At 36.3% G+C, this 27,941-nt stretch overlaps 1 protein-coding gene across 7 annotated transcripts in view; it reads right to left on the bottom strand.

The window, feature by feature from the left end:
- EPHA6 (EPH receptor A6) overlaps positions 1 to 27,941 on the bottom strand; it is a 792,264-nt gene that overhangs the window by 260,150 nt on the left and 504,173 nt on the right. For all 7 annotated transcript variants that reach the window (XM_070508536.1, XM_070508537.1, XM_044771750.2 and 4 more), the window contains one exon: positions 25,305 to 25,429. In XM_070508536.1, the coding sequence (XP_070364637.1) occupies positions 25,305 to 25,429 (125 nt within the window). The remainder of the gene's footprint in view (positions 1 to 25,304; positions 25,430 to 27,941) is intronic.

Here is a 27,941-nt window from a genome sequence, read left to right as displayed (position 1 = left end):
TTACTATTCTGAATTTTGTGTTGATCGTATTCTTGCTGAAAACAGTGTTATCACGTTTGTATGAGTGCATAAATAATACAGTTATTAGTTCTGTGTGTCTTGGAGCTTTCTACAAATATTGTTATACTGTATGGAGTCTTGTGCGACTATATTGTTTCTAAGGTTTATCATATTGTGGCATTACGTTTGTTCACAATGTTCCTTCATTTTTGCTAACACACATTGTTCAGCTTTCAATATACCACAATTTATTTAGCTACTTTGCTCATGATAACAATTTGGATTTTTTTTTGAATAATGCTTCCTTAAACATTCTAGGATATTGGCTTGATCCCTCACGTAAGATTTTTAAGTTATATACATAGCAGTGAAATTGCTGGGTCATTGGAGATGAAAATGTAGAAATTTATAAAATTATTTTCCAAAATGATTTATCAGTTTACGCCCATTCTCGCAATGTAAGAGTTCCTATTGCCCCACATCATCTCCAACTCTTAGATGTCAGATTTAATTTGTGCCAATCTAGGATGTGTAAAATGTTACCCTATTGTGGTCTGAATTCACATTTTCCTTATTACTAATGAAATTGAGCATTTTTTCTTACATAGGTCAACATTTTCTATTGGATTATACTTTTTCATATTGTTTTACAGAGTTTCCTTAAGTATTTTGGATAATAATCCTTTGCTAGTTGTATACATAGCAAATACCTTCTCTCACTTTGTGGTTTGCCTTTTTACAATCTTAACAGGGTCTTTTGAAAGAAAGAGTTTTTAAATTAAATGTAATTAAAGTTATCAATTTTTCTTTTACGGTAAGGACTTGCATTTTATTTATTAAATCTTTACCTTACTCAAAGTGAGAAAGATATTCTTCCATATTTTTCTTCTAAAATTTTTTGTTTTTCCTATCACATTTATGTCCTTAGAATATTTGGACTTAATTTTATAAATGGTTTGACGTAGGGATCTGGTTTCTGTTTCTTTTTCTCCCAGTACAGATCACCTGGCACCATGTCATGAATAAGCCATAATTTTCCTGATGATCTGCAACATCACCTCTGTCTTATGTTTAAGGTGCATATATGTGTAGCTCTGTTTCTGGGTTCTCTGTTGTGATACATTCATCAGTTTGTCTCATTCTGTGACCTCCTATCACTTAGCCTTAATCACTATATTTTAGAGTAACACTTTGTATTTGTCAAGGCATGTAACTCTGACTTATTTTTGTCAGAAATATCTTTGTCTTTCATGACCACCCCTTCTCTTCCCCGCCATATCGATTTTAGAATCAGTTTGTCAATTTCTATAAAAAGACGTGCTGGAATTTTTGTTAGAATGCATTGAGTCTACTTATCATTAGGGGGAAAATGATCTCTTTATGATAGTCTCTCTTATCCATGAATGTGGACTCTCCATTTATTTGAGTGTTTCATGTTTTTTCCCAATATTTTTTTTTTTTTTTTTTTTACTTTTCTTCTGCTTTATCTCCTCAAATCCCCCCGGTACATAGTTGTATAGCTTAGTTGCAGGTCCTTCTAGTTGTGGCATATGGGATGCCACCTCAACGTGGCCTGACCAGCGGTGCCATGTCCGCACCCAGGGCCACTGCAGCGGAGCGCGCGAACTTAACCACTCGGCCATGGGGCCGGCCCCCAGTTTGCGTGTTTCTAAATGTCTTTCTATAAAGTTTTATAATTGTTTTGCACATATTGAAATATATTTTAGCTTTATTCCCAAATACTTTACGGATTATGTTGCTATTATAAATGCAATTTGTTTGAAAAATGTGTTTTCTTTTTGCTGCTGATGTGTAGAAACGCAATTGAATTTTTATAGCCAGCCATCCTGCTACAATCTACTTATTGAAACCACTTGTATGTAAATTTGGTGAGAATTTCTATGTATAGAGTCATATCGTCTGGGATAATGTTTGTTTTCTTTTTACAACTATTTCACAATTTTATTTTAAATCTAATTGGAATGGCTACGTCCTAAAATATTTAGTAGAAGAAATGGTAACAGGCATTTTCATGTACTTCCTGTTTTTAGGAGATTTGGTTTAATATGTCCTTGCTAAGTAGAATATTTGCTTGGTTTTATTTACCTGAAGCAAGTTATCTGATGTTCCTAGTTTTCTAAGAATTATACTCAAGGATAGGTGTTAGATATCAAATAGCTTTTCTGCATCTATTGGCAGGTTTCTTCTTTAATCTGCCAACATGGTAAATTACATTTAGAAATTATGTACTGTTAAAACCCCCATGCATTCCTGAAATAAACCTAATTTAGTCATTTTTCTTTCCTTTTTATAATTTGCTGGATCAGTTGGATAATATTTAGGTTAGGAATTTGTATCTGTGTTTCTGAGTTATTGTTTCTCCTGCTGTCCTATTTTAGTTAGGAGCTTATTCTGGTCAGATGGAATGCATTTTGAAGAATTCCCTCTTCTTTTCTGTTCTTAGCAAGAGTTTGAATATGTTTGGAAGGACATATTCCTTGAAAGTTTAACAAAATGACTCCTAAAGCCAATTAAGCCAGAGGCTCTTACTTTTAGAACAACTTTCATTCACTAATTCAAATTATTAGTTAACTATTAGTTAAACAAGTAGTTAAATAACTATTTAAGTTGTCTATTTGTTCCTCAGTCATATTTAGTAAATAATATTTTTATTTGTTTAGTTCATCCATGGTTTCACATTTATTTGCACAAAGTTGATCTGGGTAAGCTTATTATCTTTTCAGTCCCTACACTATTTGTTATTATACCTCCATTATTAGTCTCATTCATCATTAGCCTTTTCTTTCTTTTATTTTATTTGGTCTATCTGAAGTCTCGTATAACTGATTCATCTTTTACAACACGTGGTTTTGTCCATCTTCTGAAGCATATCTCTGTTTTCTATTTTTCTAGTTCTTCCCTTGTTGTAAGTATTTCCATCCTTCTACTTTTCCTGGATTTATTCTTTATTTTTTCCTTCTGTTAAATTAATAAGTAGGATATTTGGCTTATTAAGTTCTTGACTTTATCATTTTATAATATGAGAACGTATTATGCATTTCCATTTATGATCTGCTTAAACTGCATGGCATGCTTTTTGCTATGTAATTTTTTTCACTATCCTTCCATTAGAATACTTCAATTTCCTTTATGATTTCTCTTTGACCCACACATGCTATTTTTATACAGTGTTAGAGTTCTCTTCCTCAAATACAGTTATTCTACACAAGTAATATTTCTTCAGATTTACTTTATGTTTATTATTTGATTTGTCCATTTCCTGTTTCTTATATTATCCTTTTGGACTCGCTTTTCTTCTTACTGAAGCCCGTCCTTTTGGAGTTCCTTTATGGTAGGTCTTTTGGTGACAAACTCTCTCTTTTCTTTTATCTCTAAATGTCTTTATTTACTGCTATTCATAGATTATTCTCGATTCACAAATGTTTTCTATCAAAAATTTGAAGGTAATATCCTTTGATTTTCTGCTTTCTGTTGTGCTAAGAAATCTGCTTTAATTCTAATTTCCATTCCTTTGTCAATGGTCTCTTCTATATGTCTAACTAATTTTAGAATTGTCCTCTTTGGAAATCCCATAAGGCTATCAGGTGACTTCTCAGCAGAAACTTTATAGGTTAGAAGGGAGTGGCATGATATATTTAAAGTGCTGAAAGGGAAAAACCTACAAGCAAGAATACTCTATTAATACTCATCCAAAAACTGCAGAATGCAATAATAGTAGGGAACTTTAACACTCCACTTACACCAATGGATATCTCATTCAAACAGAAGATCAATGAGGAAACAATGGCCTTAAATTACACATTAGACCAGGTGGACAAATCAGCCTTATAAGAAATGCTAAAGGGACTTATTTAATTGTGAAAGAGAAGACCATAAATAGGAATAAGAAAATTATCAAAAAAAAAAAGCAATAAAATCATTGGTAAAGGCAAATATAGAGTAAAGGTAGCAGATCAACCACCCATGAAGATAATATGAAGGTCAGAAGACCTTTCTCACTTAAGTAAGTCCCTTTAGCATTCAGAATGGAAGGAGAAAGGAACCCAAACATAATACTAAAGAAAGCCATCAAACCACAAGGGAAGAGAACAAGAGGAGAAGAAAGGAAGAGAGAAGAACTACTAAAACACCCAGAAAAAATCCCCCCAAAATGGCAATAAGTACATACTTATCAATAGCTACTTTAAATATCAATGGAGTAAATGCTCCAAGAAAAATGTATAGGGTGACTGATGGGATAAAAAAACCAAGACCCGGGGGCCGGCCAGGTGGCATAAGCAGTTACATTTGTGTCCTCTGCTTTAGCAGCCCAGGTTTGGCCAGTTTGGACCCTGGGAGCAGACCTATGCACTACTTATCAAACTATGCTGTGGCAGGCGTCCCACATATAAAATAGAGAAAGATGGGCACAGATGTTAGCTCAGAATCAATCTTCCTCAGCAAAAGGAGGAGGATTGGCAGTGGATGTTAGCTCAGGGCTAATCTGCCTCAAAAAACAAAACAAAACAAGACCCATATATATGCTACATACAAGAGACACACTTCAAACCTAAAGACACTCACAAACTGAAAGTGAAGGGTTGGAAAAAGATACTACATGCAAATGGCAATAAAAAGAAAGCTAGGGTAACAATACTTAGATCCGACAAAATAGATATTAAAACAAAAACTGTAACGAGATAAAGAAGGGTATTACATAATGAAAAGTGAACAATCCAACAAGAGGATATAACATTTGTAAATATCTATGTACCTAACATAGGAGAACAAAAATATATAAAGAAATTATTAATAGATAAAAGAAGAAATAGACAGTAACACAATAATAGTAGGAGACTTTAACACTCCACTTAAACCAATGGATAGATCATCCAAACAGAAGACCAATGAGGAAACAATGACCTTAAATGACACATTAGACCAGGTGGACTTAGTAGGTATATACAGAACATTCCATCCAAAAACTGCAGAATACAAATTTTTTTTAAATGCACATGGCACATTCCCCAGGACTGATCACATGTTAGGCCACAAAACAAGTCTCAATAAATTTAGGAAGACTGAAATAGTACCAAGCATCCTTTCTGATTACAAAGGTAAGAAACCAGAAATCAACTACAGGGAAAAAATGAGAAAAGTCACAAACATCTACTGAACAATGATTGGTTCAATGAAGAAATCAAGGAGAAATAAAAAAAACTACCTGGAGACAAACGAAAATATGACATGCTAAAATTTATGGTATCCAGCAAAAGCAGTTCTAAGAGGGAAGTTTATAGCAAGACAGGCCTACCTCGACAAACAAGAAAAATCTCAAACAATCTAACAGTGCAACTAAAGGACTGGATGAAGAAGAACAAACAAAGCCCAAAATCAGTAGAAAGAACAAATAATAAAAATCAGAGCAGAGATAAATGAAATAGGGACTAAAGAAAAAATAGAAAAAAATCAATGAAACCAAGAGCTGGTTCTTTGAAAAGATAAACAAAACTGACAAAGCTTTAGCTAGATTCATGAAGGAAAAAGAGAGAGGGCTAAAATAAAGAAACTCAGAAATGAAAGAGAAAATACAATGGACACCTCAGAAATACAAAAGATTATAGGAGAATACTATGAAAAGTGATAGTCCAACAAATTGGATAATCTAGAAGAAATGGATAAATTCTTAGAATCCTGAAACCTTTCAAAACTGAATCAAAAAGAAACTGAGAATTTGAATAGACCAATCACCAGTAAGGAGACTGAAAAAGTAATTGAAAACCTCCCAAAAAATGACCCAGGACCAAAGGGCTTCCCTGGTGAATTCTACTAAACATTCAAAGAAGATTTAATACCTATCCTTCTCAACTCTTCCAAAAATTGAAGAAGAGGGAAAGCTTCCTAACACATTCCATTAAGCCAACATTATCCTGATACCAAAACCAGATGAGGACAACACAAAAAAAGAAAATTACAAGCCAATATCACTGATGAACATTGATGCAGAAATCCTCAACAAAATACTATCAAATCAAACACAACAATACATGAAAAAGATCATACACCATGATCAAGTGGGATTTATTCCAGAAATGCAGGGATGGTTCAACATCTGCAAATCAATCAAAATGATACACCTCATTAAGAAAATGAAGAACAAAAATCACACGATCATCTCAATAGATGCAGAGAAAGTATTTCACAAGATACAGCATCCATTTATGATAAAAACTCTGAATAAAATGGGTATAGAAAGAAAGTAACTCAACATAACACAGGCTATCTATGGCAAACCCACAGCCAATATCATTCTCAGTGGAGAATAACTGAAAACTATCCCTCTAAGAACAGGAACCAGACAAGGATGCCCACATTCACCACTCTTATTTAACATAGTAGTGGGAGTCCTAACTAGAACAATTAGGCAAGAAAAAGAAATAAAAGGGATCCAAATTGGAAAGGAAGAAGTGAAACTGTCACTATTTGTAGATGACATGATTTGACATATAGAAAACCCTAAAAAATCAACCAAAAAACTTTTAGAAATAAGAAATGAATACAGTAAAGTTTCGGGATACAATATCAACATACAAAAATCAGTTGCATTTGTATACACTAACAATGAAGTAGTAGAAAGAGAATGAGAATACATCCCCATTTACAACCGCAGCAAAAAAGGCAAAATACCTAGGAATAAACTTAACCAAAGAAGTGAAAGATCTGTACACTAAAAACTATAAAACATTGTTGAAAGAAATTGAAGAAGACACAAAGAAATGGAAAGATATTCCATGCTCTTGGATTGGAAGAATTAACATAGTTAAAATGTCCATACTTCCTAAAGCAATCTAAAAATTCAACGCAATCCCTATCAAACTTCCAAAAACATTTTTCACAAAAATAGAACTAAGAATCCTAAAATTTATATGGAACAACAAAAGATCCCCAAAAGCCAAAGTAACTCTGAGAAAAAAGAACAAGAGGTATCACATTCCCCGATTTCAAAATACACCAGACAGCCATAGTAACCAAAACAGCATGGTACTGGCACAAAAACAGAGACACAGATCAACAGAACAGAATCAAGACCCCAGAAATAAACCCACACATCTCTGAACAGCTAATTTTTGACAAGGGAGCAAAGAGTAGACAATGGAGAAAGGAAAGTCTCTTCAATAAATGGTGCTGGAAAAACTGGACAGCCACATGCAAAAGAATGAAAGTAAACCATTATCTTACACCATGCACAAAAATCAACTCAAAGTGGATTAAAGGCTTGAATGTAAGACCTGAAGCCATGAAACTTCTCCCCTCTTCAACATTTGTCTTAGCAACATATTTTCAAGTACCTTATCTGATGGGGCCAGGGAAACAATAGAAAAAAGAAACAAGTGGGACTACATCAAACTAAAAAGCTTCTGCACAGCAAAGGAAACCATCAACAAAATGAAAAGAGAACCTAACAATTGGAAGAAGATATTTGCAAACTATATATCTGACAATGGGTCAATATCCAAAATAACATTAACACACATAAAATAACAACCCAATTAAAAAATGGGCAAAAGATTCCAACAGGCATTTATCCAAAGAAGATATACAGATCGCCAACAGGCAAGTGAAAAGATATTCAACATCACTAACTATCAGAGAAATGCAAACCAAAACTACAATGAGATATCACCTCACTCCTGTCACGATGGCTATGATTAATAAGACAGGAAATAACACGTGTTGGAGAAGATGTGGAGAAAAGGGAACCATCATACACTGCTGGTGGGAGTGCAAACTAGTACAGCAACTATGCTAAACAGTATGGGAATTCCTCCAAAACTTAAGAATAGAACCACCTTTCAATCCAGCTATTCCACCGCTGGGTATTTGTCCAAAGAACAGAAAAACGCTGAAGTGTAAAGATATGCACCCCTATTCATTGCAGCATTATTCACAATAGCCAAGACTTGGAAGCAGCCTAGGTGCCCATCAAGGGACAAATGGATAAAGAAGACATGGTATATATACACAATGGAATACTACTTAGCTATAAAAAAATGATGAAATCTGGCCATTGGTGACAACATGGATGGATCTTGAGGGCATTTTACTAAGTGAAATAAGTCAGAGGGAGAGAGTCAAATACCATATGATCACTCATAAATAGAAGATAAAAACCACAATGAACCATCCCATAACCACAGAGAATGGATTGATGGTTAGCATGGGGGAAGTGGCGAGGGAGGCGGGTGAAAGGGGTAGGCACATGTTTGTGGTGATGGATTGTAATTAGTCTTTTGGTGGCGAACATGACAGAATCCACACAGAAATCAAAATATAATGATGCACACCCGAAACTTTATAATGTTATAAACCATTGTTACTTCAATTAAAAAAAAGAAAAAAACCCCACATGTATTAGTTAAAAAAAAAAAGAATTGTCTCATTTCTCTGCTGCTTTTATATTCTGCAATTCTTTAAATTTTCTAGACATGAATCCTTTTTACTTTTCCTGTTTTGGATATGTTATACTTTCTGGATTCATTGCTTCTAGAAATTCATAGCCATTATTCATGTATTACATCCTGTCTATTTCTTCTGTTTTTTCTTTCTCAGTATCCAGCTCAGTGTACATTAATCTATTCTCTACACCTCTTTACTCCTCTATTATATTTTCTTTTTACCTGTCTCTTTGTGCTGAATTCTGGGCAATATTTTCACATACATCTTTAAGTTTATTAAATGCTTCTTTTATTATTATTTGTCATATATATAATGAAAGTATCTATCTCCTTATCTATCTATCTGTCTATGTACAGATATAAATACACAATGTATGACTCTAATCCATTGCTTAAGGGTTTTTTTGCAATAATTATATTTTTTCATTTTAGAAGTTTCATTTCCCCCCAATCTGCCTATTCTTTTTGTCTTTTTCTCACTTTTGTGACTGAATTTGTTATTTTTTTACTGTTCCGTATACAGCTGTTGTATGTATGCTTCTTTAACACATGCAGTCCTTGGGATTCTAACTCAGTTGCTGATTGTTTCTGCTGACTCATTCATGTCTTGCTTTTCCTGTGCTTGGTGTTCTCTGATTGTGATATTATTGCCTGATCATAATCTGTGGGGTCTTTGGGTCCTGAATTTTGAAAGCTTTCTCCTGAGAGGACTTCCGCGTCTTTAAGAAGCCAGGGGTTGCTGCCGACATGGTACCGCTTCAGGGTTGCTTGAGTGTCTTGGGCCAGAACAGGAGCCGCAGGGTCAGGACCCCTGCTGGCTGGCAGCCAAACACTGATTCTGACAGTGGTGCATTCAAAGCACTGAGAAACCGACTCAGAGAAAGCCCACAGACCAGAATGACAGCTGTGTTTCTCCTTCACGCTCAGGTCTTTTTTTCCTTTTGCACAGGGAAAGGCATTGAAATTCTCCTTTCACTTTTGTGAGACCAAAATTAACAGCAAGAGTATGCCTTATTCATAGCTATTTATTTTGCAAAGGAAGAACCTTTCAGAATACCTACTTTGGCATCACTCTTAAAAGCCAGTAAGCCACTTTCTACCAAGACTAAGTGACACAGCACTTTTTTCAACTAAAAAAAAATACAGGAGAGGGCCAGCCAGCCCCAGTGGCCTAGTGGTTAAGTCTGGCATGCTCTGCTTGGTGGCCTGGGCTTGGTTCCCAGGCATGGACCTACACCTGGTCGGTGGCCGCACTATGGTGGCAACCCACATGCAAAATAAAGGAAGATTGGCACAGATGTTAGCTCAAGGCTATCTTCCTCAGCAAATAACCCCACAAAAAATAGAAACACAGGAGAAAAGACAGTGGAAGTTTAAGGGTAATAAATCATGCATTCTTATAGTCACTTATTTCTCAATTTTTATTGAATTATCTGTCCGGCAGTGCTAGTTGGAGGAGACCCAAAGACGCAGCAGCTGTGACCCCAAGGGAACTCACAGTCCAGCACTGGGGACGGGCAGAGCCCCAGAAAGACTCAGCAGCTGTGACCCCAGGGGAACCCACAGTCCAGCACTGGGGACGGGCAGAGCCCCAGAAAGACGCAGCAGCTGTGACCCCAGGGGAACTCACAGTCCAGCACTGGGGACGGGCAGAGCCCCAGAAAGGGCTGCGGAAACCTGAAATTCCTTTTTGTCCCTGCAAACTTTTCTTTAATTAGTAAATGACGTATATGTTTAAAATAAAATAAAGTTGCAATTAAAGACATGGAGATTATCATTGTTTTTAATAAACATTTGATCATGGATATAAATTTACTGAAATGTTTTCTATTTTGAAATATTGTAATATTTTGTTTTGGATTCATTCCAAACTAAATATTTTGGGAAATTAAACTTATGAATCAAATGTACTATTATGATTGCAAACATTTTAAAGAAAGACATTTATAAACACCTATCCTGATTTGTACATTTCTAAAGGAAAACAAGTGAATGGGAGGTATAAAATTGATTAGTTTCCTGAGTAATGGATTGGGTAAAAATAATTGAAAGTTAAAATGGTACTAATGAAAGATATGAAGATATTCTATAGTCAATGATAGGGAAAAAATTTTTAATGAGCATTAATTTATCTTAAGAATATTTAACCAAATATAATAAAGCACTATTTAAAATTTTAAATATCATCCTTAACATGAATCTGCAGTGCTAAACAGCATACATGTTGATATTCAATAGATATTCCTTAACTGAGGGAAGGAAAGCAGGAAGGAAGGGTGGAAGGACTGAAGGAAGAATGAATACAGGAAGGAAAGAAGGATGGAAGGAAGGAAGGGTGGAAGGACGGAAGGAAGAATGAATAGAGGAAGGAGAGAAGGATGGAAGGAAGGAAGGGTGGAAGGACGGAAGGAAGGAAAGGTGGATGGAAGGGTGGAGGGAAGGTGGATGCCTGGGAGGGAGGAAGTGTGTACTTGGCTTTCTTCTCCAGGCTCTTTCAGCCTCATCTCCTCTTCCTCCCCTACTGTACTCAAGCCAGAGTAAACCGTCCCTTCCTTGAGCTTCGTGTCTGTCTTGGGTTTTTGCGCAACTGTTCGCTTTGCTGGAACACTCCTGTCTTCCTGTTTTGCCACAACTGTTAATATTAAATATCTTCCCATTGTGGGTTAGTACCTAAGCCAAAAATGAAAATGTTTTATCTTTTTAATTATTTAAAGTGGTATACATAAAGGATTTTTACTACAGAAATTCATTTAACTAATTCTAATGTAACTTTAGATTATAAGTCTTGGATTTAATTTTCAGGGGACAACAAAGTATGAAGGAAAGAATTCTGGATTTGCTGTCAGACAGGTAGCAAAAATGCGTAGCTCAGGACTTGGCTCATAATAGATATTTAATAAATTTTAATTTCTTCCTTCTTTCCTTTCCTGTCTTTTCCTATATCTTCACTTTTTCCTTTTTTCCTTTTTTCTTTTTTCCTAATCTTCACTTTTTCCTATATTATAACAAAATATTAACTCATGTTAAAACGTTCATTTTTCAGAATAAAAAGAAGTATATATTTTAGATTTCTGTATTCCACAGATTATAGTACTTGGGTCAAAAATTGGGTTTAAAATTCCTAGCAATTAAGTGAAACTCAGAAACATATATTTTTTTACAACAAACTATATAATACTAAAGTTAGAAAATTAGATTTTTCCTCAAACAGCACTCAAGTAGGAAAATACAAGTGCTTCTTAAAATAAAGACTATGAATAAATCAGCAGACAGTAACTTCAACCGATGTTTTGAAGGCAGAGTACAGGCATGTTATTGGATTTCAATTGACTGAAGTAATCTTTTCTCAAGAGGCTTAGATAATGTGCCGCAGACACTTTGCTTCTGATCATCTAATTTAACAAAGAGACAGAAATCAGAGAGTGTACATGAAAGTGTTTGAAATGTCCATTTTGTGGGCTGATACAAATAAATCCTTGAATACATTTCCTACAAGTCCCAGATCTCATTCAGTTCAAAGACCACTTCCTTAATAAGTTCCTCTAATAAAACCAAGAAAAATCCTTCAATCTATGAACTTGGTCAAAAATCTGGCAAGATCTTTTAATCAAAGGACATATATGATCAAGTTGAGGAACCTATGCAGGGCCAGTTTAAGTCTGCTTGGCCTTTCACAAGTTCACATCCCAACCTCAGCGGCACTGCGCCCGCGATAGTTCATACCACTCTGTACGTTTGTCTTCATCTCAAATTTTCCCTTCAGCTGTATTTTCTTCCAGAAAATTTTCCGAGATTCAAGGTGTCAAAGGAATAGATAAGACAGAATTACAAACACCACTCACATCTGGAGACTAATTAATATTGGATGATCTTAATGGGACACTCATGGACTAATGTTAAGAGAAGTGGAATGTGACAAAACAAGGGTTGATAAACGCAGATGCTCAAACCAGGCTCGCCTCAGATACCGATAACTATTCCTAATGACTATCTTGACTCTTTATTTTTTCCTGTAATTTTTCAGACGGCAATGCCATCATATATTGTTTGCTTCATTTTACGAGGATCAATGTCTGCATAACAAAAGGTGCTAATTGGAGAGGATCCTGAGTCACCTTTTCAGAGCAAAGCCACCTGGATTACTGTTTTCCTCAGACTGACCTTTCTGTTCTGCAGGAAAGACAATCAGGAAATGCTCTCCAGGCCATTTTAGTATGAAACACAAAAGCTTAGAAATCCCCTGTGAATAACTGAAGGCAACCATTAGGAGTACAGCCAACCAGTCTCTTAATGGAGAGGTCAGGAGGAGCAGTAGGCACAGAACCTCTCTGAGAGCCCAAGGAACATTGGTGGTTTATAATTGATTTTTCTGTGCAGATTTCCTTTTTTTCAAATTATAATTATATCAGTGTCATTAATAATGGCTGTTGCAAGGGGCCTTGCCTTACTCTCCAAGGCAAAAATTAAATCTGGTCAGAGGAGCCTCATAATTATTTCTACTTATTTGAAGCAGAACACAGACAGGTCCCCCTCATCTGGGAGTCTCAGATACTTAAGTCTCCCCCTGAGCAGTCAGGATAATAATAGCAGAGCCGGGAAATGAAGCCCCTTACTACACATCGCCCACCAAGTGGGAATATGCGAAGAGAGTTCTGTTGTGATAGTTTAACTCAGAGCGCTTCTGTAGTAATTATTTTTTTTCTAAATTTTAAAGGTCTGATGCATTTCTTGAGGATGTTAACTATCTTTCTAAATTAAGAAAGTAATGCATTTTCTCAAAGAAATTTCTTTTTAAAGAGATGTGCTGATTAACAATTAGAAAAGCTGAGCCAAATAGCAGAGCTCGGAGGATTGGTGGAAGCCGGGAGATGCCTTGGTTCTAGCAAGGCCTTTGTTAAAACACTTACTTGAATATACTAGGTAATACAAATCCAGATACAGATTTCTTGGGAAATGGCCTTTCTTGATTTAATTTTCCACTTACACACACACACACACACACACACGTGCATGTGCGTGCACGGATTCATACTACTACTTTGGCTAATCTTTTCATACTTTGAGTTGATCTATTAATCTTCCCACGACTTCTTATACAACCCTGCAGCAGGATACTTACTTGCTTTTTTTTTTCGTTTTTTTTGTTCTCTTTTTGGCAGGGAAGACTGGCGGCCCTGAGCTAACATCCATTGCCAATCTTCCTCTTTTTGCTTGAGGAAGATTGTCGCTGAGCTAACATCTGTGCCTGTATTCCTCTACTTTATATGTGGGACGCTGCCACAGCATGGCCTGAGGAGCAGTGTGTAGGTCCATGCCAGGGATATGAACCCATGAGCCAGGGCTGCTGAAGCTAAGGGCATGAACTTAACCATTACGCCCCTGGGCTGGCCCCAATACTTACATATTTTGATACTTCAATTAATATTGATTTGGGAAAAGTCCAAATATTTCATTTATTAATAACCTGAGAAGGCACTGTGTCAGTTCATATTATCAAGTTTAGAAATCTGTTTCATAAATTAAATTTTAATTACACAATATTAACTACTTTCCTATATTTCTTTATTAGCTAGGAGTGATCAGTTAGGGAGAGAAGACCTCTGTTGTTTCCGAGGTGGCTTTATCCTTTTGTAAAGCCAGGGAATTGTGCGCTCATGGGATCTGGTCTACTTTGTCAAAATTTGTTAAGGTCTTGCAAGAGTCAGAGCAACATAAATCCTTAGTTGTGGCTGAATATAAGGTCGAAGGTGTAAGTTTTTCTTTTTAATCTTCATAATGAGGAGTAAGCATGAGATTGCTTGGAAATGTAGTTAGGTTGTTTATTTTACTTTTATTTTAGAGACAGAAAAATAGCTACATGGGCTACTTAAATGACATGACTGAATTATTTGGAAAAAAAGAGATCCATTGTATGTATTAAGGTTTATATGTTGAACTTTGGACAGCATTATCCATTCTTCCAGGAAAATTCTAAAAATTGAAATGGCTTTATTACTGAACTATTTTTTAAAAACCATGGGCATTTCAGAATAGGTACATAGCATTTCCTGACAGATCATTTTTCTGTTGAAGCCAAACTGAAACACCATAGATTCTTCCAAGAAGCCTGATATGGCAGCCAGTCCCAAGATTGACCCCAATGATCCCCACCTTCTAGTATTTACAGTTATGCAACGCCTCCCATAATTTACTAGGGTTGGTCTGTGTGTGATTAGGTGATAAAAGACACTGCCTCTTTGGTCTTGAATGTGCATTCCTTTTAGAGGCCATCAGGCCCATGTGACAAAACAGCCAAAGCTTTCCAGAGTCACATGGGTGAGGTTGAAGAAGATTCCACAGCCTCAGCTGAGCCTCCAGCTGACAGCTTGCGTGCAACCCCTGGGAGACCCTGAGTCACAGCCAGCCAGCTGAGCCACTCCTGCATTTCTGATTCTCAGACACCTTGAGAGATGACATGCTTTCATTGTTTTAAGCTGCTAAGTTTTTGGGTAATTTGTTATGCAGCAATAGAAAACTATTGCTGCATCTGTAGATGAGCTTACTGTTTATCATCTTTTCATGTGAGGGTAGCCTATGAAACATCTCCTAATTGGTGGTGCTTTCTAAGAAGAGAACACGGAATATTAGAAGACGACTGGCTTTGCATTCAGCACATCTGTAATGTGGTCTTGGCCAAGGTCACGCAAGCCACAGTTATTCTGGGTCTAGCTTTCTAAGATATATAAGACAGTTAGATTAAATTAACTCTAATGACCATTCATATTTTAAATTCTATAATTATGAGAGGGCTCTCATGCTCTCAGTTTTGGAATCTCTTTGTAAATGAAATCTTTATATATTTACCACAATATTGCCCACTTTTCAATATATCTCAACTTCCGTGAATGATCAATAATCAGGGAGGGAAGAGTGCTATTGCAAAGATGGTAAACAAGGGAAAGAGAACGTGGGCTGTCATAGAGCATCTGCATAATCTACTCTAGCCTTTAAGGATATGAAGGCATAGAAGAAATGAAAACTATGAGGGAAGAGATGAAAAAGCAGGCACAGTAAAGTAATTTACTCCAACTAGGGAGTAAGGAAATAATAAAATCTGCCAAAATAAGTAGAACACCATGCTTCATGAGCTGTTCTCATACAGTATAAAGAACTTGTTTTAAATAGAAGGGTGAGAATCGTGTATCAAAGCAAAATATATCCTTGCTATCCTCTATATGTCTAATATGTACTTGGAAACTACAGTAATAATGATACATTTTCCATAATTAGGCCATACTACTGTCCATTTATATCTAAGTTATAAGAATAATTTTTCTGTCTTTATTTAAAGTCAAATGATTTATATTTCCTAAAAGATGTACATTTATATTTTAAAAAATAAATTTTGTAATTTCCAAATTAGAATATTATCACATGCTTATACTAAAACTTATTCAGAGACAATAAAATAATGTTATGGGATGGTATCAGTTGGTTAGTAATGATGCAGAAGATAGTTTTTAAATGTAGGTCCTGGTTCTGCTCTGTAGTTTACATATGAGTTACTGTATTTACATGTGTCTGACTTATTACCATATCATCTATAGAAGAGAATAAGCCTTTTGATGCTCATGCTTGCGGTTTGGGTAACAAAAATTTAAGTTTGGGTAACAAAAATTTAAAGGACCTTCTATGCAGGGACTGGACCACAGTAAAACCAGCACTGGTAGTGTACAGAAACTAACACCAATTTTAGCAGGTTGTATGCATTGAGTACTTACTCTTTCCAAGCAGTAAGTGAAATGATTTACATTTAAAAGTCTCATTTAATTTATTATTCATAATTGCTTATGTGGTTGTTATCATTTCTCTCCTAACAGATGAGGAAATTAAGGCTTAGGGAAATACAACTAGTTGCCTGTGGTCCCATAGTTAATTAGCGTCAAAGCCTGAATTTCAACTCAGGTCTGTCAAAATCCATGACTAGACAGAGTACTACTTCCTTTGGTTCTTGAGGAGCTGAAAAAGAGCTGAAAATGTAATAAGGCCGTTGTCAATCTGGTTGACAGAAACTAAGCAAAGGGAAGTTTAACGGCTTGCCCAAGGTCCACAACTAGTTAGAGACAGAGGTGACAGCAGAACTACCCAGTTCACTTTCATTTCAATTGCTTTGTGATTTTAAATTATAGTACATTTTTGTTCTTAAGTGTCAAATACTTTATTTCATAAATATCAATGTGAATTAACTAAAGAGCCACCAAAAATTAAATAAGGGACAGAAGAAAAAAGAAATAAGCAATAGTCCAGTCACTTTTAATGTTCCATCAATACCTAAATATATTTTATTACAGTTTCTCATTAAGTTGCCAGTTGGAGGTTAAAATCTAAGTGGGAATCGTGAAGTAGCTAGGTGTCTCTCAATTAGCTAGTAGCTAATTAACTTATCTTAAAATGAGTTAACACAGGTAAAGGGCACTGAGTAAATGCTAGAATTTCTTTTGCTTTTTCATAATCCACCTTAGGTATTAATACCAAGATTTTGTTCTCTACCTTACTCAAGACTGGAAAAAGTAGTTTTTACGATTAGAATTGCAAGCATTTTAACTTCTGACTCATTTTAATTTTTCTAATTTATACAACAAAATCAAATTGTGGCCTTCAGTAAATAAGGGTTCCCTGCTCCAACAGGGCAGGTTTCCCAACTCTGGATACACTAGAAACCTTCCACGTCAGACCTCCCCTCTGGCAGTAAAAAATCTGCAGATAAAGTCAGGAAGCAGAGGCACAGAGATGCTCATATATTTATTAAGGAAAATTTGTATGAAAGGTTGGATTTTCTTTATAGTATTACAATGTTTTGAAGTCTATGGGGACTAATAAAACCCATGCTTAAAAATGCACGGTTTAAAAACACGTACACACCTTTCACAAAAGCATTTACTCGAGTGAACTATTTCCAGGGAGGAAACCACACCAAATTCCTGATTGGCTACCAAGAAAAGTTGCTCCTCTGCCAGGTGGTCCATATTCCCTCCATTAGCATTTCCTAATAAATCCCTGAAGGAAAACGGAGCCAAACAATGCACCTGTGAACAGTCACCTCATCTGTTTTAGAAAATCTCTCAAGGTAACTTCACAAGGTTTTTCATACAATTACAGGCTTCAAAATCCTTGGAAGAAATAAATGCATTTTTACTCAATTTATAAATTTTTTTATTGAGTGCCAGATGGAAGAGAGTGGCAGCAGAGTATCAGAAGAGAAAAGGTAAATTTATGGATTGGTAATTATGTTTGTACTTCTGGCCCCAAATGGTAATTGTTTAAAGAATAGGCAAAAATATCGCTGTAGTTTTCACTGCATTTGAAATGAGCAAAACTTGCATTTCTCCCCTGGGAGTATGTCTCAGTGGACATTTTAATAAGGCTGTGACCAGGGGAGACCTGTGAAGGCTTAGAGACATAATCTAATTGCAACTCTTAGTGTGAAATTTCTATTAGAAAATCTGGCAAGATTTACCCACAGGCATCATATAGTAGGATGCACTCTTTCATCTTTTTAGGATAGAAAGTTAGATGTCTGACTTGTATGTTTGGCTTTCAAAGGTAACAACATGATGTTTACGTTTTCTGTTAATGGAAGGGTAGTCCTTTGAAGGCTGACTGAAGGCAGCCTGAATTCAAGGCAATGTTACAGTCAAGTAACACCTCTCTGTGGGATTCCTGTTCCTCTGATTTTCACCAAACCAGATCAGAAATTTAGAGGAAGTTTGAATTTGTGTCCTTGTTAGTCCCCAGAAGGAATTTTATGAAGGAATGAAAATATAATAGAAAAATCCTAATTTTTCATATTCCATGGCTACACTGATTCTTGGTGGGCATCAGCCCAGACACTTCATCGAGGCTATTTTTTAAGAGGAGGTGGAAATTTATGTGAGTAATTAATCACTTAAAACTAGCCTTATATTTTTCTCTTTTCTTAGAAGTACAAAACTTGGTTGTAAAATATGCAGATTTTCCAAATAGTAGAAGAAACTGAATTACTCTTTCATTCTTAAGGTTTTTATATACTTTTCTGTAATTTTTCCATATTTCATATTTTCATCGGAAACATCAAATCTCTCATTCCTACTTTACTCTTACTTGGTTATTTCTTATCACCTTGCACAGCAAAGCAAGACACATTAAAATAATAAGCTTATGCAATCATGGAGTTTCAGAATTGAAAAACAACTTAGTTTACTTTACCCCCATTAAGAAAGAGATAAACACATGGAATTCAGGAAAGTGATGAAATAGCAATTTAAGAAAAGCATGACCAGGAATTTCAAAGCAACTGATTATGACTTTAGGATGTGAAATTGAAAGAAAATGTTGTGGAGTTTAGAGCCAAGTGAGATATAGCAAGTTGGCAGGAGTGGCAATTACTGTGCAGCCTTACCTGGTGTTACTACTGTGCAGCCTTACCTGGTGTTACTACTGCACTGCCCTACCTGGTGTCACTACTGTGCAGCCCTACCTGGTGTTACGAAAGAGCATCAGGGCCCAGGTTGCATTTCTGGAGACTATGTAAGAATCCTAGCCCTCTGAGCATGTGGAGAGAGTATTGTTTTATTCTTGGAAAGCAGATTATAGACTTATAATACTCATTACGTTTATAACCTTCATTTCAGTCTATAAATTTAGGTTTATTCTAAAGGTTTGAATGAAATATATTTAGAATACTTAGTTCTATCAACTTTATTTTCTCCTTTTCCAGATGTATCAAATCTTTGACATACTAAATCCAGCTTCTATAATTTTAAACAAACCCATCTTTCAAATCAAACAAAAGATAGTATAACTCTTATGAAATAGTAGACAATTTAACACTAGAGGAGTCAGTAGACACTTGTAATTTTCAAATGCGTGCAGACTCTATGCTGATGCAATGGTGTAAATATCTCATCTCTTCCTATTCCGACACGTTCAAACCATCCGGATGCTGCTGTTGGTGCAGCACTGGCACCGATCCCAGGCTTGCTACCACGAGAATCTCTGCTCCCGACACCAGGGACTCTCTGGGCTCACTAAACCAGACAGGCTTCTGCATTGTGTGGTGTCTGCTGCACAACGTGGAAACTGGCCACGAAATCTCCACAGAGAGTGTGTGTACCAGTGAATTCCCTTGCTGTCTATTTTCTCTCAGGTAATGTTGTTTTAATTAACTTTATTCACCATCTCAGGTGAACTGCATCCGAAACACTTAACTGCATCTGAAACGGACTTGGTCCTTTCTTTACCGCATTTTGCTTCCCTCGAATAGTTTAGGTTCTAAAATCATACAAACCACGTGACATCTACGAGGTCCTGCCAGTTATAAAGAGGTGTGGCACTTAAGGTCATGAGTATGTTTGGAGGGTTGTGATTATTTCCCCTCTGTCCACACTTGAGAAAGTGGGGTAATGAGAAGAGGGCCTTAGAGACTCGCAATTCAAAGCGTGGGCCTTGGAGTAGCAGTGCGAGCAACCCCCCGGGAGCTTGTTCCAATTACACATCCTCATCCCAACCCCCTTAACCCACCTCCAGTCAACAAGATCCTCAGGTGATCCAGGTGGCCCAGATGCCCTTTGCTCAATCACCCCTTTCTTAGTTCCTGTGTAATAACGCATTTAGCTTTACACTTAGGTTACAAAATGCACAGGTTGGTTGGGCATGGGGGAAGGAGGATGCAGAGGATGAACGAGAGATGTTCCTGTGCCTAGATGGTGGATGGAGGCAAGAGTAGCACTCGTGCAGGTGAAGAGAAATTCTCTTTTTCCCTTGAACAAACGTGTAAGTGGAGGAACTACAACAAAAGAAAATGAGGCTGCATGTTGACCATTCCACGAGGAAGGATTTTTTTCTGTCTTCAGTTGATTATTTCTATAATAATTGCTTCATAGATTTTTAATCAAATAAAAATGAAGGTTTACTGATTATGTATCTTTAGAAAAATGAGTGAAAGGTATTGAATTCTTATCTAGGGAAAAGCTATCTTGAGAAAGTAGAACAGGAGGGGAGCAGAGGAGCAAGGACATTGTGCAAAGCTTGATATTGAGAAGCATGTGACTTTCATAAATGACCCCAGCGAAGCTACCTTAAATCATCCGAGTGATGAAAATAGTTCCCATAATAAAAAGCTTCCCATAAATCTCCTCAGCTTTTTGTTAAACATTAGTCTCGTGACCTGAAATTATATATTTTTACGTAAAGCTCATAGATATCTTACTCTATAATTGGTGGACAAGGCAAAACAATGGCAAGCTACTTTAATTCAGTATTTTATGTAGATAATTAGTTACCCTCTGGATATAAGTAATGTTTCCTTTCTTTTGATGAGTTTTCTTGAACAAAATCTAAAAACTGCTGACTGTGGTAAAAATTAACAAGAGAACTTTAAGGAGAAGACTTTAGCAGTCAGTGTCTTAAAATGCTGGATGTAAGAATAATGAACTACTATGGGGGACTCATGTTTGCAAAATGAGCTGCCAGTTGGTAATTAGTGGAGCTGTACAGTGCCCTGGTGAGACAGGTATGTTTTATTGCTGCCATTTTACAGATGCAAGATGGGCATCAGAGAGTAACGAAGTATTTGGCTTCAGGGAGCCTAGAAAATCAGCATCAGCAGAAAGCACTGACGTTTCTGAGACATCCAGTTGTGATGCAAGTATCACGGCCAGCGTTCACAACCACTGACTGGCTGTGCAATTTTGGTGAAGTTTCTTAGTTTCCTCATCTGTAAAATGGGAAGAGTAATAGTATTTATCTGAAAGAGCTGTATTAGAATTGAATTATTGAATCCATGCAAAACACTTTAAAAAGTACCTGGCATAAAATTAGTCATCTATTATTGTGTAGGAATAATTAGCTACATGCCTTTCTGAGCACAGGGATCTTAAAGTGGACAAAAGAAATCCCTGCCCTCGTGATTTACATTCTAGTGATTAACAGAACATTCTCTCAGCTGATGGACATCTGTGTGTGCGTCTTTCTTAGAAAGAAACAGGAAGAAATAGGTAGAAATAGGACGTCTTGCAGGCTGTCTTTTTTTTAATTGCTATGTGTAATTTCACAGCGGCTAGGTGACCTTTTTCAACTTCCTGTGTATGAGTCCTGAACAAAGAGAGGATTTTACTAATTTATGTAGAATTTGATTGAAAGCAAACACATTGGGGGTTGGGTGACAAAGACAAACAAGAAATGACCTCCTTTCTTCAGGGGCTTACAAACCAGTGAGGGAGTCAGATACACACACATGACTCTAATCAAGACTAACTCTAGTAAACATAATTTAAAAACACAGATGCAAGAGAAATAAGAGAAAAAGGAGAGAAAAAATTAAGAATGTGACTAGAAAGGATAAAGAGAGAAGGGAAGAGTATAGATAAGGGAAAGGTATGTTGATATTCAACAGGATTTTTGATATTTTGTGACTGCAAGACAGTTTGCACCATTTTGAAGGTGGAGACTGAGTGCTTAGGAGCAGATGATGTCTCGATTCTGTTGAAGTAACTTCCTAGGCCCCAGATGGAGCTGCTCCCGCCCAGGTGCCACATCAGCAAACGAAACTTAGGTCACTTTCGTGTCCCTGTAAGTGTTCCACTCTACCAGAAGCACAGTGCATCCAGTAGCCAGCCCCCAAATGCCAAGATGACTCTGGGCTCTACTTATTTCTGTGTTCCTTCTCATGCCAAACAAGGTGGACTATGTGGCCCCAACCAACTAGATATTTTCTGTTTTTCTTTCCATGTTCTTTATACTTTATCCCATAAACCCTTCCTGCCTTTGCCTCATTTTGCAGTTCTCTGAATGGAGACTATCCACTTCATAAAGTGTTAGAGAAAGTTTGTCTGTATCACCTAAATTGTCTTCATTTTTTTAAAACAGTTCCCTCATTATGAGTAGGGCTTGTTTTTGAAGAAAAGCACTGCTGGTGAGTAAATAAAAAATAGAAATTTTTTGGTGACTTATACTTGATGTTCTTCATTATTTTAAGTACCTTTTCATATTCAAACAGTATTCATTTGAGTTCAAAGAAAATGAAGGGCTTTTTGAGCATGAAAAGAGAAAAGTAACTAAGAATTGGGCAAGCATGATGAATTGAATAGGGACTCTCTAAGTAGTTTGCTTCCTCCTCCAGGCCTCTCTCCACGCGCAAGACAACAGAGCAGGGCCTTGATTACAGTGTGGAGAACACTGCTCCTTGTGGTGAAGCATTTTTTAAAATGTATGCACATATTTAACTTCAGTAGCTGTAAACAAAAAACTACAGCCTTTGGGGGTTCAGATAACGTATCTATTAACTGTGTAGGCACAAAAGTAGCATTTGGACATAGCTAGAGCTGTAAGAGATTATCTTCCTAGACTCTTATTTTACAGATGAGGAAACAGGACAAAGAAAGCTGAGGTCTGAGTCAAACTCGAATCTTTGAACACCCAGCCCAGGGCCTATTTCTAATCTACCTCATTCTCTGAGCACAGGTCACTGGTAACAACAGCATGCTGTTTCACCTCAGACATGTGTAGACACTTCACATCGCAAGCAGCTTAACTTCTTTTGTGATTTACAGAATAATGCTCCTAATGCAAATGAGAACTTAATAAAACAGCATGAATTCCTCAGAGAATAGTGTAAATATTGATCGTTTGTGGATTTATTATGAGTTAGCGATACAGAGTAACTTTGATTAAAAGGAAAGGTAAGGTTTAAACGCTATAAATTAAAGACTGAGGAGAATGTGAATATTACAGCGAGCTGAGGATTGGAACGCTGTCCGCTCTCTGAGACAAGTGCCTCGGTTAACAGTGGGTGTGCCGCCTTCCCATCACCCTCACCTGTTCCTACTCCCATCCCCCAGCTTCCGTGTTTTGCTTTTATAGGCTTGTACCCGCACCTTCTTTAGAGACGTAAACTTGGGCTACTGGAGCCACTACAGAGCACCAGAGTGCCTATGACTCTTTTCTGCAAACCACACGTACATCTCCATTAAGGCTTGTAACCAATGACCGACTGGAGCCAGAATATGGAAGCTCAGCTTCTTTGTCTCCGTAGGATGAACTCAGAGATGTAGTTTAGGTTCCAGGGCTCGCCTTGGTCATTCTGAGTTTAGTTGGCATCTTCCTTCATAGTCCTGCTTACTTCATTCTCTTACTATTTCTCCTGGGAGCTTTCTTAATAATCATTTGCCCATGAATTCCTGTCTCAGGGTCTACTTTTGGGCAACTCGATCTAAGACAACTACCAAAGCTACTTAGGATCCATCCATCCATCCATATACCCAACCATATTTGTCTGTGCTTGCTACCTCCCTCTCTCTTCTTTGCCTCTTTCTATGTACCTCTGTCCCCCCATCCCACTCCAACCCAATAGGAAACACTTGAAACAGCATGGGGTACACTGTATTCCAGTCTATATTTCTCTACACTTATATAATCGTACACAAATATACACATATTGGGGGGAATATTTGTGTTCCAAAAACAGGATCATTTGTACATCTAGTCCTTTGTATCTTACTTTTATTACTGTACAATATTTAGGTTCCTAATAAAGAAGGAAATTAGCACTTTCAACTAAATGTTCTGTTGTAAGTTGCCCTAGTTATAAATTTTATAAAAATAGTTGCTTGGAAGGAGAAACCATGTTATAGATGTAGATATGGAAAATGTACAGTTAGAATCTGAAGTCATAGTTGGGAAAAAGTTTTAATGCTGTCAATCATCTTATGCTCTCTCTGAAAGGTTTGATATTCTAATACCTTTGATTGGTCGACTATACCTTGTGTATTTATGTACAAAAAGATAGTCATTTTTATTTAGTTTGTACGCTATTCCCATGCTATTGTGTTCTGATTGTATATTATATTATATTATATTATATGCCAAATATTTTCCTGTTGTTTTCTTAAATGATGTTTAATAGTGATTTAGTGTGCTTTTCATCTTTAGGTCTGTTTATAATTAATATTTACAACCCACTAGAAGGGTTGATATCTTTATTTCCATTTTGTAAATGTGAATCCGAGACATAGGGAGATTAATTGACTTTTTCCTGGCCACAAGCACAACAAGAGTCAGAGGCAGAACATGAATTAGGAATCCTTGGCTTCCAAGGCCAGTGTAATCTATTAGCTCTGGATCGTTGCCATTTTCTTACAAGATAAACTCCTGCATAACATCGTTTATCTTACCACTAAAACATGGATATTATGTCAATTACCATATTTCAGAACCTTATTGAATTCTAAAATTTTGATTGGATGAATGTGGTTCCCTTTTTAGGGAACGTATGATTTGTCCGTAATTGGAGATATTGCACTGAACTTCAGTTTATAAAATAAAACAGCAGATCTAAATGTAAAGAAAATTTTTAATTCATCAGCTATTTCCATTTATCCCTTAAATTATCCTTTCGAAATTATAGTGGGCTGTAACCTTAAACTCTTTGGCAAAGTATATGGCCTACACAAACTCACTGTAGGTTACATTAATTCCATTTTACCATTTCTTCCCAAGTGGATTTTGGAAACAATGTCAACTAAGCGTAACTAGTTGCAGGAGTTACCACTTCTTACTATATTGTAAAACTCTCTAGAGTAAGTCATGACAGAGATGAACATCTGTATCTTCTACTCTAATCTGACATAAGACGAGACAAATTAATCAAGAAGTTATAAGCAGAAAAGTAAATTAGAGAGTATTCAAAGACACGGGAGGTATGAGGTTATGCCAAAGAAGAACAAGTTTTAAAGTAAAATAATATAGCATAACAACATGCTTAATATATACATATATATATCTATATCTATATATGTATATGTAGTATTTTAGAAAGCTCCAAATAAGACCTACTTTCTCATAGTACTTGATCTCGTAGTCCAGTATGGCTCCATTGGAAAAAGCAGGTGCTTGCCATGATAGGGCAATGCTATTTTGGGATGCCCAGTCCTTCCTTACCATACCTATCAGGGAAGGTGCTGAAAGGAAAGAAAACAACTAAGAATTAATTGGCAGGAATCATTCTCCAGAATCCTTTCTTTAATATTTTGTCTTCCAAAGAAAATGTAATTCTTGTTGAACAGGACATCAATTGTTGATGTTAGATTAAGAAGATAGACTTAAGATCTACTCATTCAATCCAAATAAAGTATTATAACATATTTAGAAATACTACTAGGGAACATAGGAAAAACTCAATTAGCCAGAAATAAGGGCCAGAGCTCATCATCTTCGGCTTTGTTAGAGGAGGACATTTTTCTTTAAACTGGCTTTGGTTTTGAGCTATGACATGAAGAACAACACACTTAGCTCCTATGTTTTATCAAACCGTAATCTGCTATAGAAAAATCCTCTGCAATTACAAGATATTCAAGGCTAGGTTCTTTATAGAGTCTCAGTACTTCAAGGAAGTTTATATCACAAACTTCTTAACTACAGTAAATTATTGCTTATTAATGTGAGAATTCTTTCTTTTGCATGCTTTCTGTGATATCTGCATAAAATTGAAATATATAACTTCTGAATTTTATTTTCAGAATCATGTCTTTTTTTCTATGTAACATTGTTTTAACAATCCAATCATAACCTAAAGTAATCTTGCGTTAAACTTCCAAAATTTACCCACAATGCATACAGTGTAGATTCTTTTCTCTAACAACATATTTCTCATCTTTAAGTATTCTCCTTTTTAAAAACAGTAATTTGTGTTTTTTTTTTTTTGAGGAAGATTGGCCCTGAGCTAACATCCATGCCCATCTTCCTCTACTTTATATGTGGGACACCTGCCACAGCATGGCTTGATAAGCGGTGCGTAGGTCCACACCTGGGATTTGAACCAGCAAACCCCAGGCCACAGAAGTGGAGCATGAGAACTTAACTACTACGCCACTGGGCCAGCCCCTAACAACAGTAGTTTTTTATATAGAAGTTAAACGTCACTCATAAAAAGAGAAATACAAATTAAATCTATTGAGATACCTTTTCTCATCTATCAGATTGGCAAAAAATCCAAAAGTTGGACACTGGCTCTGTTGGATAGGCTGTGGGGGAAAAGCACTTTAATACATTGTTGGTGGGAATACCAAATGGAACAACTCTTAGGAAGGGAAATTCAACAATTTAAGGCCAATTATATGTTCACTTACACTTTTGCTTTTTGGAATCTATTCCAAAAAGACATTGCACAGATAGGAAGTGACATGTTTACAAGACTACTCACTAAGATTTATTTGTAAAGATTGGAGACAATTTAAATGTCCATCCATAAAAGACTGGTTGAAAAAGCTATGCTACATCCACTGGTGAATTGCGAAGTTGTAAAAAGGACTTGTGACTATCTATAAATACCACCGTGGGATCACTTCAGGATGTGTTTTTAAGTGAAAAAGTAAGGTGGAAAAAATGTATAAAAAACTATACAGTAAGAATAAGGATAAACCTAAGAATAAAAAATAATAAAAATGCTCACCTTTAGGGGGTGAGAAGCAACAGGATGGACACTACAGTGTTAAAAGCTAGACATCTCAGAATATACTTTCCCTGAAGATTTACTTTGGAACCATGTAAATATCTTAAATGATTAGGAAACAAATTAACATTTAAAAAAGCAAACTAAAAAATTTTTAAAATAAACAAAAGAAAGAAACCTGTTTATTGAGTTGGAGGTATAGCCTCCAAGAGGAACTACTTAAAGGGAGTTAAAACACGGTACCTTAGCATCCAGCCCAGTGGGGTATATTTTAAGGACTGGAAAAAACTGCAAAATTATTAAACTATTTTTAATAATGATATTGTTGGTGGTAGTACTGGTATTGTAATTCTGAATCTGTGTGTATATATTGAGGGATAAAGTGAATGAGTAATTATGTTGGTGCTACTGACAACTAGGATTTTTCTTTCCTGGGGAGAAATGAGATATGGATGTCAGATCAATGAAGATAAGCAAAAACTCTATAGAAGTAAACTCATGATAATGAAAATTAGAAATGTAAATATCATTATGAACTCATGATATCTTTCCAATTCATTTTAAGAAATCTATTCAAGGGGCTGGCCTGGTGGCACAGTGGTTAAGTGTGCATGTTCCACTTTGGTGGCCCAGGGTTCACCGGTTCAGATCCTGGGTGCGGACGTGGCACTGCTTGGCAAGCCATGCTGTGGTAGGCGCCCCACGTATAAAGTAGAGGAAGATGGGCACGGATGTCAGCTCAGGGCCAGTCTTCCTCAGCAAAAAGAGGAGGATTGGCAGCAGATGTTAGCTCAGGGCTAATCTTCCTCAAAAAAAAAAAAAAAGAAAAAAGAAAGAAAAAAAAGAAATCTATTCAAACGTACGAATCACAGGTGAGAACAGGATTTGAAAAAATTGATTATCTATGATTAAGATCAATATACTTTAAACTCCAAAGAAAGACAAGTATTAAGTTTGGTATTTTACTTCTGAATGTGGCCTTTGTAGCTTAAGGATAGAATATTTTCTTAAATTTATGAGAA

The sequence above is a fragment of the Equus asinus genome, chromosome 5, assembly GCF_041296235.1.
Source record: "Equus asinus isolate D_3611 breed Donkey chromosome 5, EquAss-T2T_v2, whole genome shotgun sequence".
Lineage (NCBI taxonomy): Eukaryota > Metazoa > Chordata > Mammalia > Perissodactyla > Equidae > Equus > Equus asinus.
This window is presented reverse-complemented; position numbering and strand designations above follow the sequence as displayed.